Raw genomic sequence first — 17,284 nt, forward strand, 5'->3', positions numbered from 1 at the left:
GGCAGCAAAGTGGATGCAGAAAAACTGTCACAACAGCTTAAAGACCTGACAAGAAAATGGCAAAATAGTGTGGCAGGCCAATCCAGGTCTAACTCTGAGTTTAATAACGCTGATCGTGATGCACATCCAGATTGCGCAGTTCAGTTAGAGTTGGATTTAGTCCTCGATTGTTTAAGAAATGTCACTCCAGGATACTCTAGTACTCCAAGAGCTCTACAATCCATTACAAACTCCAGTCCAGACTTTGCCATGCTCCTACTTCCACTCATTCTACTCATATTTCCTACTGATTTTTACACACCTGTTTCTCAATCCCTTTCATATAACGCTGTGTAGAAATACCACATCATTCACGCTCACACTTAGATGCATACCTTTTGCTTACTTGTTTGCTTCCTCTGCTTCTGTCTTATCTACATTGATAACAGCTTTTTGCCTGCTGATTTGCAACTGTATCCTACAGCCTCGTCTTCCTCATCAGAAAAAGCTTGATTTGACAACTGAACACAGACGTATCCATGGCTACAGCGAGTCCTGCTTTCAGGCTTTCATTAGTTATATTATTATTGTTAATTGTAAACAATGAACCATGTTCTAATTTGTCATTTTGTCACTGATGCCCTTGTTCATCTCTCCTATTTGTCTACATTACAGTTAGAGTTTAATCATCTCTATCCATTCTCACTCAGGCTGCAACTCAAAGCAAGCTGTACCTTTCCACTTTAGACGTGTTCACTGGTGTACTGTGGTGGTACAAGTTGTAAATGCATTTGGCTGTTTATACACAGGAGAAATCAATGTTGGCTATAACAAATCACGTTGGGATTCTGTATGTATAATATACTGTATAGAATATGTTCATTGATTCACCTTCATTAACCACTTAACCCTAGTCAGGGTTGTGATGGAGCGAGGAACACTGGCCATGAGGCAGAGATAAAACCTGAATGATGTTAAATGTTATAGTATTACAGATTGTAAGGACTTTCTATAGATCATAAAACATTCAGTATGTCATAATGACTGTCTACAAATTAGACTATAGATTATATGGATTTCCGATACACCATAAGGCTTTCTCTAGATCACTGGGCTTTTTTATAGATTATAAGGGCTTTTGCTATAGATAATATGCCTTACAGATGACAGATAATATGGATATTCATTCTTATCTAGGCATTAGATTAGATTGCTTCTATAGGTTTTAACAACACATCAATATAGACCATACTCTGAAAATAGGTTATAAAAGGAATTTTAATTTAACTTATACTGTGCATCTTATAATGTCTAACACTATCCTGATCATGGTTGCAGTGGATTTGTAGTCTGTTGTGTTCATGTGCCCTCTGGTGGTTAGAATCAGAAAATGTTAGAAAAGTACTATATAATTAAGGTGGTGGGGGGGCATTATACTTTTGACCTAAAGGGATAATCTAAGCTGGTGGGCAAGCTGGAAACTACAGTCAGCTGCAAACACTGAACCTAAATTCTAGATCAGCCTGTGGAGTCTATCCTAAACCATAGTCTCGATCTATCACTGTGTACGGCTTGGATTATCTTCAAAAACGCAAAAAAAATGATAGTGGGGAGAAATATGATTAGATGCACATTTCTCATCCTCAGCATGCACCTGAACTCTAGTGGATGCAAATCACCATAGATAGATGGTCTGTGTCAGCTGAAATAGAAAGAAAACAAGCTAGAAGGTAAACGTGTGTCTGCATGCCACAGTTACTCATATTTCCCTTCCCTGTGTCACAGCACAAATGTGCCTTAAAACAGAAGCTTAAATGACATGGCATGACATACATCATCAGCAGTCTGGCAAACTTCAGAACACCTGAAAAATACTGTATACCGTAACAAACTTTGGACTAAATGGTTTATGAAAAACTCCCAAGCTCCCAGTGTTCTGAGTTTCCAGAGGGACCACTTCTTCTTTCTGGATCTGCCTGATCCATCCAGACGCTCTACCCCTGGTTGGAGTCTCGTCACTTGGTGGTGCTCACTGCTGTTGGGCATAGATCTGCGTGGACAGCCTGTGACTCAGGGATCTGCTGTGGATAGAACCACTTGCAGACTTTCATGCCCTCTCTGAACTGCCGTTTCATCAATCAGGTTTCAGCAGAAAGGAATTAGTGCTCTGAAACTACACTGACCTAATAGTTGCTTAAGAGCTTTTGGTTGCTGTTGAAGAAAGGACATTATCAACAGTTACACTATTTACTGTCCAGTGTCACCCAAATGAGGTTCCCTTCTGAGCCTGGTTTCTTTCAAGTTGTCTTCCTCATATCATCTCAGGGAGTTTTTCCTTGTCACCGTCACCTCAGGCTTGTTCATTTGAAGATAAACAGTAAGTTAACTTTAAACTTTATAATTGTTTTTCCTACATTTCTGTACTTCTGTAAAGCTGCTTTGCAACAATGTCCATTTTTAAAAGTGCTATACAAATAAATTTAATTTAATTCAATTGAAAGATTTGTTTTATATCGTGTTGTAGGTAGCGACAAGTAAGCCTTTTAATTCTCTGTAGTATTATTGAGTTGAAGTTACTACTACTAATAATAACCATCACGTATTATTATTATTATTATTATTATTATTATTATTTTTTTTTTTTTATTATTATTATTATTGGGGTGGTGGTACCTCAAGTGGTTAAGGCTCTGGATCATTGCCCGGAAGATCAGGGTTCAGCGCTGCCAAGCTGCCACCATTGGGCCCTTGAGCAAGGCGGCCAACCCACCCTGCTCCAGGGGCACTGTATCATGGCTGACCCTGTGTTCTGACCCCACCGCTCCAGGAATGGAATAAGTGAAGAAAGAATTTCACTGTGCAGTACTGTATATGTGACAAATAAGGATTAAATAAAAAAATAAAAAAATAAACACGTATCTTAATAATAACGTATTGATTAGGTAGTACTTTTATTCTATTTTGTAGTAGTGTTAATATTATTACAGCCCGCAACATAAAATATCCAGAACAGAACGCGGGGAAAAATCAGCCAACCTGAGTATAGGTGAGGTTTGACGCAATACGGGTGGGAAAACCAAATGTTTTCTACACATTACAAATAAACACACAACAATTCCGGGTACGGCACTGGTCGGTGCAACCGTCAAACACGTTCGTGTGCAACACATAAAACCAGAACTATTTACTACAGCACTCGAATTCTTCGATGTAGGGCATTTTTGTAGAAATCTTCACTTTTCTGAACAGTTTGATTTTTTTAAATTAAATGTTTGAACATGGAACAAAAGTTAGCGGAATTCAGAGCCCGAAGGAAAGTCGAGAAACAAGCAACGGAAACCGAAAATCAACCTGAAAGTTGTTGCTCTGAGACACACACAGCTCCGGATGACGCGATCCAGAACACCGAGTCCAACACGACGGTAAACGAGGCAAGGTTACACCTTTCCCTTTTCTGTATAAATACCAGGGTTTAATGTGTGCAGTCATCTCATTACTATAATCTTTTAGTACAGCACGTTGGGGGAAAATAGCTCAAATATTTGGTAAAAGGAACCATATGTTTTAAAGAACATAACTGATCTCAGATCACTGACTTTTACACAGATCTAGGCGGTGTGTGTGTGTGTGTGTGTGTAAATGAACAAATTATATCATCTTGAGATTGCTTTAATGAATGGATTGTTTCCTCAGGAAAACAGTGACTGGTTGCTGGACAGTTCTGTTGGCCGCTGGCTCGGTGTGCAGCGTTTGGCGGTTACTAATCTGACCCTGCTGAAGGTGTTACTGTGGCTTGTGTTGCTTGGTCTCTTCTCCGAGCTGGACTTTGGGCTGCCCTTCTTTCTCCTGTCTCTGTTTTACTGGCTCTATGAAGGTCTGCGGAGTCCAGTGGCGAGAAAGCCTGGTGAGATGAGTGCCTATTCAGTGTTTAACCCCAACTGTGAGCCCATCCTGGGCACACTCACTGCAGAACAGCTGGAGGGAGAGATGGGCTACAGACCATTAAACAACAGAGTGAACAGATAACACATTACAGACAAACTCTCCGACCAGCTTCTGAATAAGCACTGTTGAAGTTGAAGTCACCCTACAGAAATATGTAACATATTTTAGGCCAAACAACACACACACACACGGACATTATGCACACATATAACACACTCACATTTTATACACAACGCCATGAGTAACAGGAAATGAACAGAGAGTTTATAAACAAGGACAAAAATGAAGAGTTCATTAGTATAGGCTGGGATCCTATACTAAATATTCTTGTGCCCAAGTTATATCTAACTAAGATTTGTATATACAAACTTGACTTTAATGAGGCTAGCCAGTTTATAACTCTCTTATGCATCAATTGTGACTAAATCAGAATTGTTGTTATTGTTCTTTAAAGTTAAAAATAAAAATGATGGGATATAATGGGTTTGTGTTTTCAATATCAAGTAATGCAGGGGTGTTCAATCTTATCGAGACAGGGCCAGTGTGGGTGCAAGTTGTTTTGTTCCAGACAAGCAGAAGCCACATCTGATTCCACATGTTTAATGAACTGATCTTGGCTTTCAGTATACTCAGGTGTGGAATGAAAACCTGCACACACACACACACACTGGCCCTTTCTGGATAAGATTGGACACCTCTGAATTAATGACATATTAAAGAGAACACACAATTATTTAAAAATTCAGAAAATAAAATAAGAAATGGCACCAGTCAGTAGTCTGATATCCTGTATCAGTAATGGATTGATACCAGAAAAAAAAAAACACCCTGGTTGATAGGATGTCCAGTTAGTATACAACAAATGCATGTCTGGGTTAGCAGTTGTAGATTTTGAGGAATTTATGTGTGTGTGTGTGTGTGTGTGTGTGAGAGAGAGAGAGAGAGAGAATGTTTCTAATTTTATTGTTACTGTTGAATCTGAACTGACAAAGTTGCAATACTGAATACTTGTTAATATTTTAAAAATATTTTTAAAAATATTTATGTACCTGTTTTTGTTTTTTTTATTTAAGTCATTTATTAAAGTAAGAAGTAAATAAAACAAATATGTACATAAAATAGAAAACTATTGGTTCATATAATGTCAAATGACCTTTATGCAGCTCAGTGAGTCCAACAGTCAATTTTTACTTGTGAGTCATGGCTATTGCACAGAGACGCACAAATCACACCTCATTCAGTTCAGTAATTTAAATAGTTATTATATGTACTTAGTCCTCTATTTTTCATTGAGGCATTTGCAGAACAACCTTTTCCACGCTATCGCAGACAGACAGAGGTACAACAATTTTTTTTTAAAAGATAACTAATCTGTATGGTTCATTTGGAAAGGTACATATTTGAAGCCAGGTGCAGTAGCTGCATGTACATCATACAGGGGCATTATATCATCTTCATTAGATAATGAGACAACAAACAAATCTCGGTGCGGCCATCTTGGTTAATTATGTTCACTATTGAAAGTAAAAAGTAATCTTCTGTAATGTTGTAATTGACAGAATACACCCACCTGATGACAACTCAATAAAGCTTAAAATGATGATTATGTCTTCTTTCCTTTAAATGTCACACACTGCAACATTTCATTTCTCTTCCAGAGGCTGGGATTCTTCATGAATTCCTATCAGAAAATACAAACGCAGGTTCTAGAGACTCCAGAAAACAGGAATAGGAGGATAGTGAAAGCACTGAAATCAGGAAGGGTCTGATTTGCTATTGTTTTGAATTGTTATCTTTAAAGGCAGCAGACTGCCGTTGGCATGTCTGATAGTAACAAGCTAGCAACTCGATGCTTATTAGCATAACATTTCTTATTCAGACACTAGATTGACACAGACATCAGATAAAAAAATAGATGCAAGAAAGCAGACAAACTGACTAAATCCTATTAATTATATTAATCTCTTACCAGTTTGTGTTTTGGATCTGTTTTCTCTTCTTCTGCCTTTTTTTATTCCATGTTTTTCAGATATACTGTATACAAATACAAATTCATAGAAAAGAAGCACAGATTCCTATGCAGAAAATGCCTTTATATTTTTCATATATATATATATATATATATATATATATATATGTGTTTGGTTGGCCTTGTAAAAGCGTCTACTTTATAATCTTTATGATGTCTGATGAAACAGAAAGTATGACCTCATTGGGGGCATTATTTACCAGCATTATTATGAGCAGCAATCACCACTCCCTTAAGAAAAGTATTTTTTTAATAGAAATCACTTCACTTTTTTATTGCATATATACAAAAAAAAATTGGGTTGAGGCTGAAAAAACCCCACCAGTGCATAGTGCAGCAGCAACACCAACTCCTCATTAAAGCCCAGGGATTTGGAATGGGACATCCAACAACTTCATATCGATGTGATGGTCAGGTGTCCACATACTTTTGGTAACATTGTGTATATGCAGTCTTTCACATTACATTTATTATTTGTGACACTCTAAGCCAAATGATCTTTCAAAAGATATATGGCAAGTGAGTACACAAAACACAGGACAATTTTTATTTTTAATTACATTTTTTAATACATTTTTATGCATGGAAATTGGACACCTGTTTGTTAGGTGAAAGCTAAACTGTAATCATTAGCAGTGGGCTGTAAAATCTGCTCCTTTTAAATAGCAGTAGATGTGTAGGTGGCTGTGTCTGACATTCAAGTCCCTGTGAATGAGGCATACTGATCTGAATCTGATTCAAGAAATCAACATTGTTGTGATATGATATATGATATGATACAGAAATATATAATGAATATCTTATCTTTATTTTCGGCATTATAAAGGGATTTTCTCAGGTGGAGCCTTGCAATCAGAAGTGCATGGCTTTTAAATGTATGTCTTTTGAGTTCATACACAGAACCTGCTTGGAAACTTCCAGTCCCAGTTTCCGCATCAGTGAGGATTCTCTGATGATTTTAGGTTCAATGTCTGCAACCAGTTCTGGCATATTAAGATGTTTCACCTGTAGGGCTTTACAAAGAAGTTTAGTTATACTCATTTTGTACATTATTCTTAATATTTCAGAATGTATACCTAAGAAAGAGAGTAAAGACACTTACTATCAGTCAGTTTGGAGACCTCCTCCAGCCAAGCCTTGTGGTGAAGAATCTCGAACTCCACAAACTGAGAAGCAGTTCTGTTGTACATCTTCAATACATTCTCTCCCTCAGCAGTGGATAAAATGTCCGAGTTTTTCTGTCCATCGTAGGAATTCATTATATGTTGTGAGAAAATAGAAAAAGATAAATTGGAATAAATTAGAACCAAATTTTTGAAGGTGTTTTATATTGAAAGCTGACATTTTAAGCAGGACACAGTACACGTTGTGCACTATGACATCATACACGAATGATAGCCAATGATTTGTTTTTAACAGAGAACTTGTGTTGACTATACAATCATTTATACTACAAGAAGTTAATTTATTTATTTTTGTATAACAGTTCTGAGAATATTTATGACTGTAGCATGAATGCACTTGTATAATGTTATTACTTTCAGTAACATTTCATTCACATAATATATGCCTAAAAATAAAAGATTAAAAACAGATTGTTATATTATGTTGCTTGTTACATTGTTGTATTATATTATATTATATTATATTATATTATATTATATTATATTATATTATATTATATTATATTATATTATATTATATTATATTATATTATAGTCACTACACATAGTTGCACAGCTTTTTTCTTGGGCTTGAAGTTAATAAGAAGTTAATAAAAAACCCAAAGCTGGTTTCATGCTACCTACTAACTGCAAACTCCTCTGTCCTGAAGACCCGAGTCTCCCATATATTGGATAATGTAAAAAGTATGAAATGTGATCTCCAACGAACAAACTCAAAATGTACTACAAATACTCAGTGTTAAAGTTGTATATATAATTATTATGCTCCTCGGCACCCGTACTTCCTGTGTCCTTCAATCACAGACAGCATGAAACTGTGGGCTTTTTTAACAAGGTTAATGTTTCTCTTGTGGGCAGAATTTGTAATTTAAGGTACACACTTGGCATATGAACAAGAACATATTTCAAGTTAGAGTTTAGCTAGATGTACTTTATAAGTAAACACTGGATATTTGCCGGACTTAATAATTGCACTTATCTTAAACATCATCTCGAGGTGAATAGGTATGTAAATTTGATCTCACTGTTTACCTTGATTTTGCTCATGGGCTCCTGTATTTTATTGAACAGATTCCTGACCCAGAGAATCCTGCCCACCTTTGGATGTATGTTTTTGCCTAGAGGAGGGTGTTTTCTGTTGGACTCGTAGTGCTGCAGACATTAACAACAAAAGAATTATTAAAGCCACACTTCTGCTTGGTATTTAAGCATCAAATCTCTTTTAAACTCCTCAAATGCAGATACCTTTTTTACATGTATAAGCTCTGATTCGAAACGCTTCAGAATAAGGCTATAATTCTTGGAGATTTCTGCCTGCAGGAAGGGAGAGTTTAGCTTTTGAAACCTGTAAAACAGACAGAAGGTAAGTTTTTGTAAATTTTATATCAGGCTCTTACGAAAATTGCAGGGGATTCAGAATACACAACAAATAACTAATATATTTTTGCATGTCCATAAAAACACTTCGCAATTCTGCACTATGTAACTAAATAAACTGCATGCATCCTTCTACAGCAGCTACTTCACAATAAGCAAGGGTCATTTGTTTCATTTTGGTCATTTAGTTGGGGTTCTCCTTCTAAGCCTTCCGTTATGTGTTTAAAAGATAGAATTTATGTGTATCTGTCCAACTCCTATTCCACATACTTAATCTCAGCTCAAACAAAATATAGACCTCACTTGCTAAACATCATGGCTGAATTAAATGTAACACTAACTGATCTAACTGATCAAAAATCTGCGATCGGGGGACTTTACGATTCATTTGTGTCTGAACTGCTCTTTTAACATCATCGGTATCAAGACAATTCTTGTATAACACAAAGTACCTCTGTATTAGGTTTAGGGCATGATGACTTGAATATGTCTTGGAAATACTTGAACTCATGAAATGCTCCAGTTGAACCTGGAAAAGAATTGAATGTGTTGTACAGTGTATTACTAGAATACTACATTATTATTAAGCATTCATAATTGTAGATTAATCTGAGTCACTGATGCTTAAAGCACAAATTACCACCAGGTTGTTAATCTGTGACATGAACTCTGCAACATCAACTCCAAACTCATTTCCCCCTTTATCCAGATAGTTCTGTTTTTTTTTCATGTTGATGTAAATGTTCTGAAACTTTGCTGCTAGAGGGTCTATTCCATCGATCTCCAAATGGCTGAGGGAGGAGAACGGTTTCGCGGCTATCATTACCTGAGATATCTGGAAAACAAATATGTCATTATAGTCCAGCTGAACCAAGGGATAATTAAACACATTAGAAATGACTCACTACCTTATTTAGCCTATCACAGAATATCTCAAATTTGCCCAAAATGGATTTCTCTGATATCTCGATTGGGTTTCCTGCAGGCATCTGCTCCTTTGTCTTGTGGAAGCAGGACTGGTACTCCCAAAATAGGTACATACACTCCTTTTTTATACAAAAAACACAGACATTATAAGTTCAACTGTAGGATGTTCCCTATCTGTCTATCTGTCTATCTATCTATCTATCTATCTATCTATCTATCTATCTATCTATCTATCTATCTATCTATCTATCTATCTATCTATCCATTATCAGTCGATATAGCTAGCAAACCAGGCTTTAATCTGACTTATTCATTGACTAAATTATTTCATTAATAATTAAATGTATAGCAATTGTACCCTTTAGCTATACAATTTCATACTTCTACAGTGAATCTATTGTCAATATTTTGCTTCGTTTTTGAGGTCACTGCCACTAGCACAATATCTCAAGAACAACTTGTCTAACAAATTGCATTATTTTTCTTCTAATGCGTGGTCTGGAAGGTTAATCCACTTATACCCAATTTTATTAATGAAGTTTTAATAGTTTATAGCTAAATGTAATGTGCAACAAGTTCTGTTTATCACCTACGTTATAAACAATAAAAGTCAATTATAAACAACAACTAACAGTCATTCCCTCACCAGCCTCTCTCTCTCTCTCTCTCTCTCTCTCTCTCTCTCTCTCTCTCATTATTTTTAGTGAAACTTCCATATTATGTAATTATGTAATAATTATGTAACTCATTTTAACTTTAGGTTATGGTTTGTGCTTTTTCATAACTACTTTATCACACTTATTGTGTCTAGTCTGTAATCAAAAATATTCTAGGATCATTGTGTTAAAATGGATTATTATTGAATTGCCAAGGCCCTGCTTCACTGGTACTTCCACATCTTCTTACCATGGATTCAACAACTAAACAACTATTTAGTGTTACCTCTTTCTTCTTTATAATGATTTCTGTCTCTTGCTCCCATATTTGAGAGCTGCCATTTTCAGTGAGGTATGCCTTACAGCATGCTACCATCACATCTGTAACCTGTCAAAAAAATAGGATTTTTTTTTCATTAAAAAATAAAACTTTAACTCAAACTATGAAAACTAAAGTAATCGTTTTACTTTGCTGAACAGTGAATAAATCCATTGAGTGGGGCTGCAATATCTTGAGACATGTTGCATCATGAAGATGGAGTCTATGATTAACTGGATACTTTTGGCCATAGTGACCTACATTTGAAATACAAGGGGAAAAAAAGTAATTAGAGAATAATACGAATATAAAAATGATTTATTTTAAGGAAAGATAAATCAATAAATCAGCTAACGTTATACTAAAGTGGCTCAGCACTTACTGGATCAAGGTTGTAAAGAGGTTGACAGTGTTTCTCTAAAATGGACAGAAGGTGTACACTTTCCTTTGCTTCGTTTACATGCTCTGTTAATCTGATATTCAAATCCCACCAGATCTGTACATCAAGAACACAAACATGATCAAGTGGGAAAAAAAAAAAAATATTAAACATCTGATTTTCACTTACCTTCAATTTCTTTGATCCGTTTACAAGGAGGTAATTCAACACTGTTTTAAACTCAGTTCCTTGTATTTCTTCACTGATGAGACTGAACATAGCAGACATCATCTTGCAGTGTTTCATTTCTGCTAAAATCCCCAATGCCGCATCCTCTTTTCTTATTTGATAACTATCTGTGAGCATCTGAAATGCAATAGTTCTCAGACTTTTAAGTTTCTTTAGTAAACTCAAAGGTGATATCAGGGACATTAATAAGGAAGATGATATCAGGCTGTAAATCTATCAGTCATTCAGCTTGTCTACATACAGTATTTATCTACTGGTCAATCGATTGCTTGGCCTGTAAACAGTTAGGTATTAGCATAGACAAACAGACAAATAGACTGGCTTGTCATACATGAAACAAAAAACCAACTGATAGAAACATACACTACTAGTCAAAAGTTTGGACACACCTTCTAATTCCATGGTCTTTCCTGATGTTTATTTCTTTCTACATTGTAAAACAATGCTGAAGGTGGCCGAAAAACACAATAATGTCCTTTGAACAGTTGATATTGAGATACACTATATTGCCAAAAGTATTTGCTCACCCATCCAAATAATCAGAATCAGGTGTTCCAGTCACTTCCATGGCCACAGGTGTATAAAATCAAGCACCTAGGCATGCAGACTGTTTTTACAAACATTTGTGAAAGAATGGGTCGCTCTCAGGAGCTCAGTGAATTCCAGCGTGGAACTGTGATAGGATGCCACCTGTGCAACAAATCCAGTCGTGAAATTTCCTCGCTCCTAAATATTCCACAGTCAACTGTCAGCTGTATTATAAGAACGTGGAAGTGTTTGGGAACGACAGCAACTCAGCCACGAAGTGGTAGGCCACGTAAACTGACGGAGCGGGGTCAGCGGATGCTGAGGCGCATAGTGCGAAGAGGTCGCCAACTTTCTGCAGAGTCAATCACTACAGACCTCCAAACTTCATGTGACCTTCAGATTAGCTCAAGAACAGTGCGCAGAGAGCTTCATGGAATGGGTTTCCATGGCCGAGCAGCTGCATCCAAGCCATACATCACCAAGTGCAATGCAAAGCGTCGGATGCAGTGGTGTAAAGCACGCCGCCACTGGACTCTAGAGCAGTGGAGACACGTTCTCTGGAGTGACGAATCGCGCTTCTCCATCTGGCAATCTGATGGACGAGTCTGGGTTTGGCGGTTGCCAGGAGAACGGTACTTGTCTGACTGCATTGTGCCAAGTGTAAAGTTTGGTGGAGGGGGATTATGGTGTGGGGTTGTTTTTCAGGAGCTGGGCTTGGCCCCTTAGTTCCAGTGAAAGGAACTCTGAATGCTTCAGCATACCAAGACATTTTGGACAATTCCATGCTCCCAACTTTGTGGGAACAGTTTGGAGCTGGCCCCTTCCACATGACTGTGCACCAGTGCACAAAGCAAGGTCCATAAAGACATGGATGACAGAGTCTGGTGTGGATGAACTTGACTGGCCTGCACAGAGTCCTGACCTCAACCCGATAGAACACCTTTGGGATGAATTAGAGCGGAGACTGAGAGCCAGGCCTTCTCGTCCAACATCAGTGTGTGACCTCACAAATGCGCTTCTGGAAGAATGGTCAAAAAGTCCCATAAACACACTCCTAAACCTTGTGGACAGCCTTCCCAGAAGAGTTGAAGCTGTTATAGCTGCAAAGGGTGGACCGACGTCATATTGAACCCTATGGATTAGGAATGGGATGTCACTTAAGTTCATATGCGAGTCAAGGCAGGTGAGCGAATACTTTTGGCAATATAGTGTATGAGTGCTACTGATGCTCTGTAAAGCCTTCATAAAGGCTCTAATCTGAGGTGCTGTTAATTGGTGATTTCTGAGGCTGGTAACTCTAAATGAACTTCTCCTCTGCAGCAGAGGTAAGTTTTGGTCTTGCTTTACTGGGATGGTCTTCATGTGAGCCAGTTTCATCATGGTGCTTGATGGGTTTTGCAAATGCACTTGACAATACTGTTCTTGCAAGAACTATTCCAGAACACCTGACCTTCGTGTCTTAAAATAACAACTGACTGTTTTTTGATAAGTCACTAAACAAAAAACACTGAATTAGAAGGTGTGTCCAAACTTTTGACTGGTAGTGTATATAATCAATTCATCAACATAAGAAGGTTCAGATTGATCGACAGATACAGATAGCAAGTCAGACAGGCATAACAATACAGTGTGCATAAATCATTTCGCTTAAAAGGTGAATAAAGTGGTTAAGTGACCAAACACAATCAATTAATCAAAAAAAATAATGCAAAATGAGAAAAGTGTTATGCAGGAGATCGGTGTATGTAATACTGTGGTATTATTGCAATGCTACAGCTAGTCTATTTCAAATACTGACTGTTAAAGTGGGAACTGTGTCATATGAAAGTCTGTACCCGATCAATCGCTTTGCACCACATCTTCAGTAAATTCTCACATTTGAACATCATTTCCACATCTGCACCAGCTGCTTTCATATCAGTTAAGGTCACAAGCCTGGAGAAGTCGATACCTGATGCCTCTGACAGTTGAAAACATTCCATCACCGTCTGAGCTTCTGCAGAATAAATCAGAACACAAGGCTGGTTAATAATGGGTGAAGATGCAACCTACTGTGCTAACCAAAACTTAAAATGTAAACTAACTGATAAATATAATCTCAGCTTTAAGTGTTGAACATGTTAAAAGTCATGCTGAGTGTAAATAAGGAAGTAACTATCTACAGTACATTGCTTAATTCATACAGAATAGTGATCAAAGGATTGATAGGTTAAGGTCAACAGCATTAACTGCAAATATGGCTGATTAATAATAGTGCTACAGGTTCCTCGTTGGTCTGCCCTACCAAACACACACTACCTTCCAAAGCATCAGAAAAAGACCATGACTAAAACCTTACCAAGACCAATTCATTCAGATGGTCTCGGACTGGTTCTATTTCTTCACCTGAGTGTGATTTCTGTGTTCCCACTTGCACAAATGAACTTTTTCTTTCTTTCTTTGTTTAATCCGACTCTAAAGTTAGTGTAGTGCCTGAGAGAAGATGGGTTCCCAAGTGAATTTTAAAGAAGTCTGCTAATTAATTTTTGCTCCTTTTCTCTCTGTATTTGAAGAATCGTCTTCTTCTGGCTCATTACCTCCTATAAGGCTGTTCGGTGCCTTAACTGGAGCGGCCGTATGAGAAGCATTATTCATGTACTCACTAAATATCTTATGTACGCTTGTAAGATTTAAAAATCACATTCACTTAATAGCAAATGAGTGACAAAACATCCACTTACATCTCGGAATATTAGCACACATTTTTCTAATTTTAATTAAATTAAAAAAAAAAAGAGATTGTGAGGTTTCTCTTGTGATCCCATTTGTGAATCAAGTGACCCCTAGTGTGGAAATCCAGGCAGTAACATTGCAGATATATTATTAAGCACATTATTACATCACTTTATTTCAGCCTTAAAAATCATTCAAAAGCTTTGGAAATGCAGCCTGAGTATGGCTAATAACTGAAGTGCAGTTTGGAAGATAGTGATGTCCTACCTAAGAGTTTTTGGCTGAATAGTCGACTACTTTGCAAATGACTGATCATCTAGTGAAAATTAGTTTGCAGTGCAACACCTACATTATCATTAAGTAGCAGAATTAACACAGATAAAATAACAATATGCCTAGATATCTATTTCAGTATTAACTATGTTCGTAATAATAATAATAATAATAATAATTTTTTTTTACTTTCTTTTTTATTCTTTTAATATTTTTAATACCTGCATTATTTATTATTTGTGTCATCATTTATCTACTTAAACCTTTTTTTTGTATACTCTGTGATGCAGTATTGATTTTTTATATTTTTGTATTTTATTTTTAACATCTTAAAAAGATATTAGGGGTGAAAAAATAGTTTAAGCCTTACCCTCTAGGAAGTTAACATAGTTAAATATGATGTTTTTAAAATTCTGCTTGATTTTCTCTTCCTCTTTAGTGTTGGTCAGGATGCCCCAATCCTCTGTTACACATATTGCAGGTAAATACACCTTTGATAACAAATCTTGCTGTCCTTTCAGAAGACCCTCTGAGGCATCAAGCATGGAGAAGCCAATCTCCTAAAATAACACCAGAGGTTAGCTCAGAAATGAGCTCAGATTACTACAGAAATGGTGTCTGGTGTAAAAAACAATATAAAGTGCGGAATTTAAGCCTCACCTGATGGATGGTCTTTGGGTTGATGGCAGCATCCACATTGTTTCTCATGAAAAAGAGACAACACCCGATAAGAGCTGTCTCATTTAAGTTTGCTGGAATCAGCCGCAATATTTTGGCCCCCGCTTCAATGCCAGGAAAAGTGCGGCCACATTCTAACACATTAAAGGATTTTTGAGAATGAAACAATTATATATTGCAGAAGCATATTTTTATTTGCTAAATAGTGCATTCATATATGAGAACAATCAATACTTTTTTAACAGAACCAAACAATATTCACTATCTTTAATATCTTTTATCTATAAAGTTTTAAACAACCCTCTTACCTATTCCTGGTACTTCAGATTCTTGGTACACAAATGTAATTGTTTTTGCCCCACCTTTGGCAAAAAAGGCATCGAATGACGCTAACTATTGAAAGAAAAAAAATCTCCTGGTTAGGTGATGCGTAAGCTGTACATAAGCTTAAGATGTACTTGGACCAAAATGTTCTGCCCAAAAATTCCCCCACCACAAAATGTAGTCAATCAATCAAGATATGTCTGCTAGCTGAAATCTGTACATTTGTCCATTCTGACTATACAAACTGTAAGGAGACAGCCATTACTAAGGCAGGCAGAAAGCAGCTAGTAACATTGCTAGAGCAGCTTCTGCCACTAGAAGGAGCCAGAGAGAAGTTTTAAATATTATAATTGATGGCAATCAGCACCACATTTAATTTTTTCCAATATTTGTGGCTTTGGCTCTTCCAGTGTATTGGAGAGTGTGGGAAAGAAGCGAGTGCAGGCAGGTCGGAATGGGTGGAGAAAGGTGTTCGGGAATTCTGCGTGATAGAAAAATATCAGCAAGAATCAAGGGGAAGGTGTACAACACAGTGGTGAGACTGGCCATGCTGTATGGTTTAGAGACAGTGTCACTGAGGAAGAGACAGGAGTCAGAGCTGGAGGTAGCAGAGCTGAAGATGTTGAGGTTCTCTTTGGGAGTGACAAGGTTGGACAGGATTAGGAACGAGTACATCAGAGGGACAGCTCATGTTGGACGTTTGGGGGACAAAGTTAGGGAGGACAGATTAAAATGGTTTGGACATGTTCAGAGGAGGGAGAGTGAGTATTTTGGTAGGGGAATGTTGGACATGGAGCTGCCAGGCAGGAGGCAAAGAGAAAGGCCAGAGAGGAGGTATATGGATGTAATAAATGAGGATATAAAGCTAGTGGGTGCAAGTATTGAGGATGCAGAAGATATGGATAAGTGGAGAGAGATGATTCGCTGTGGCCACCCCTGAAGGGAAAAGCCGAAAGAAGAGGAAGATTTGTGGATTTGGCTCAGCGCGCTTGGGTTTCTGTTGTTGCTTTACTGATTTAAATGCTGGTGTCAGATATGTGGGTTCAAACTCTACAACTCTCCATTACACAAACAGATGAACATATCGTGTGACCAAAGAAGTTATAGCTAATCTAATTATTAGGTTAAATTGACAGGGGCTTTAAGGTAGAAGTCAAAATCATTGAAAGGGACTTATTACTTATTATCAGCCCTAAAACTTACAGATGGAGCATCAAGAACAAACTCTTCAACCACCGTATTTTCCAGACACAGGGCAGCAGCCAACACATCAATAATATACTGGTGAGCAGTCGTCAGAAGACTTTTTCGGATCTCCCTCGCCTCTTTAAATTTTGCCTAAAGGGGAGAAGTATGATATGATAAGTATAATAATCTACAGTGATACTTTAAGGGTATGTCACATAAAATGACATTTTAGCAAGTGAAGGTCTCTTGAAAAAAAAGAAAGGTTAACTAATATAAGATTAATATATAACAAATATAAAACCATTCAACCGATTTCTGGACATATTTTCTCTTTTCAAGCTTAAATATTTTATATACCACTTACGCAACTTACTTATACAACATATACAATCATTTAAGTAAGTAATTTCTAGTATCTTGATACTTTTTGTCATATCTCCCAAATCTAATTTGATCTCACCATTTTGTCTTTCGGGGATTCCTGAAGGGATGGCACACTACTGGAAGAGCATCCTGTGAGGTCTTCAGTGGGCTTTA

The 17,284-nt window shown here is 37.1% G+C and overlaps 1 protein-coding gene and 1 long non-coding RNA gene across 3 annotated transcripts in view; both read left to right on the top strand.

Annotated features, from left to right (window-relative positions):
• Positions 1 to 3,133: 3,133 nt before the first annotated feature.
• Positions 3,134 to 5,518, top strand: saysd1 (SAYSVFN motif domain containing 1). 2 transcript variants are annotated; one of them, XM_058378534.1, is made up of 2 exons: positions 3,134 to 3,410; positions 3,673 to 5,518. In XM_058378534.1, exons 1-2 carry the CDS (start codon positions 3,258 to 3,260, stop codon positions 4,003 to 4,005), a joined length of 486 nt encoding a protein of 161 aa, XP_058234517.1. In that variant the 5' UTR covers positions 3,134 to 3,257; the 3' UTR covers positions 4,006 to 5,518. The 2 variants fall into 2 exon arrangements, with proteins under 2 accessions (XP_058234517.1, XP_058234518.1); XM_058378535.1 differs by having other exon boundaries at positions 3,134 to 3,401.
• Positions 5,519 to 8,364: 2,846 nt separating this feature from the next.
• Positions 8,365 to 17,284, top strand: part of LOC131345693 (uncharacterized) — a 9,181-nt gene continuing 261 nt past the window's right edge. Inside the window, exons 1-4 of the long non-coding RNA XR_009203518.1 lie at positions 8,365 to 8,500; positions 9,500 to 9,548; positions 14,997 to 15,038; positions 17,235 to 17,284. The exon at positions 17,235 to 17,284 is cut by the window's right edge and continues 261 nt beyond it. This is a non-coding gene — a long non-coding RNA (uncharacterized LOC131345693). The remainder of the gene's footprint in view (positions 8,501 to 9,499; positions 9,549 to 14,996; positions 15,039 to 17,234) is intronic.

Source organism: Hemibagrus wyckioides, linkage group LG25 (genome assembly GCF_019097595.1).
Source record: "Hemibagrus wyckioides isolate EC202008001 linkage group LG25, SWU_Hwy_1.0, whole genome shotgun sequence".
NCBI lineage: Eukaryota > Metazoa > Chordata > Actinopteri > Siluriformes > Bagridae > Hemibagrus > Hemibagrus wyckioides.

What these genes read in the sequence shown, in the direction of transcription:
- saysd1 (XM_058378534.1), top strand. Translation starts at nt 3,258, where the DNA reads ATGGAACAAAAGTTAGCGGAATTCAGAGCCCGAAGGAAAGTCGAGAAA. An exon ending in CCAACACGACGGTAAACGAG is followed by an intron (nt 3,411 to 3,672) that starts GCAAGGTTACAC and finishes TTGTTTCCTCAG; the next exon opens with GAAAACAGTGACTGGTTGCT.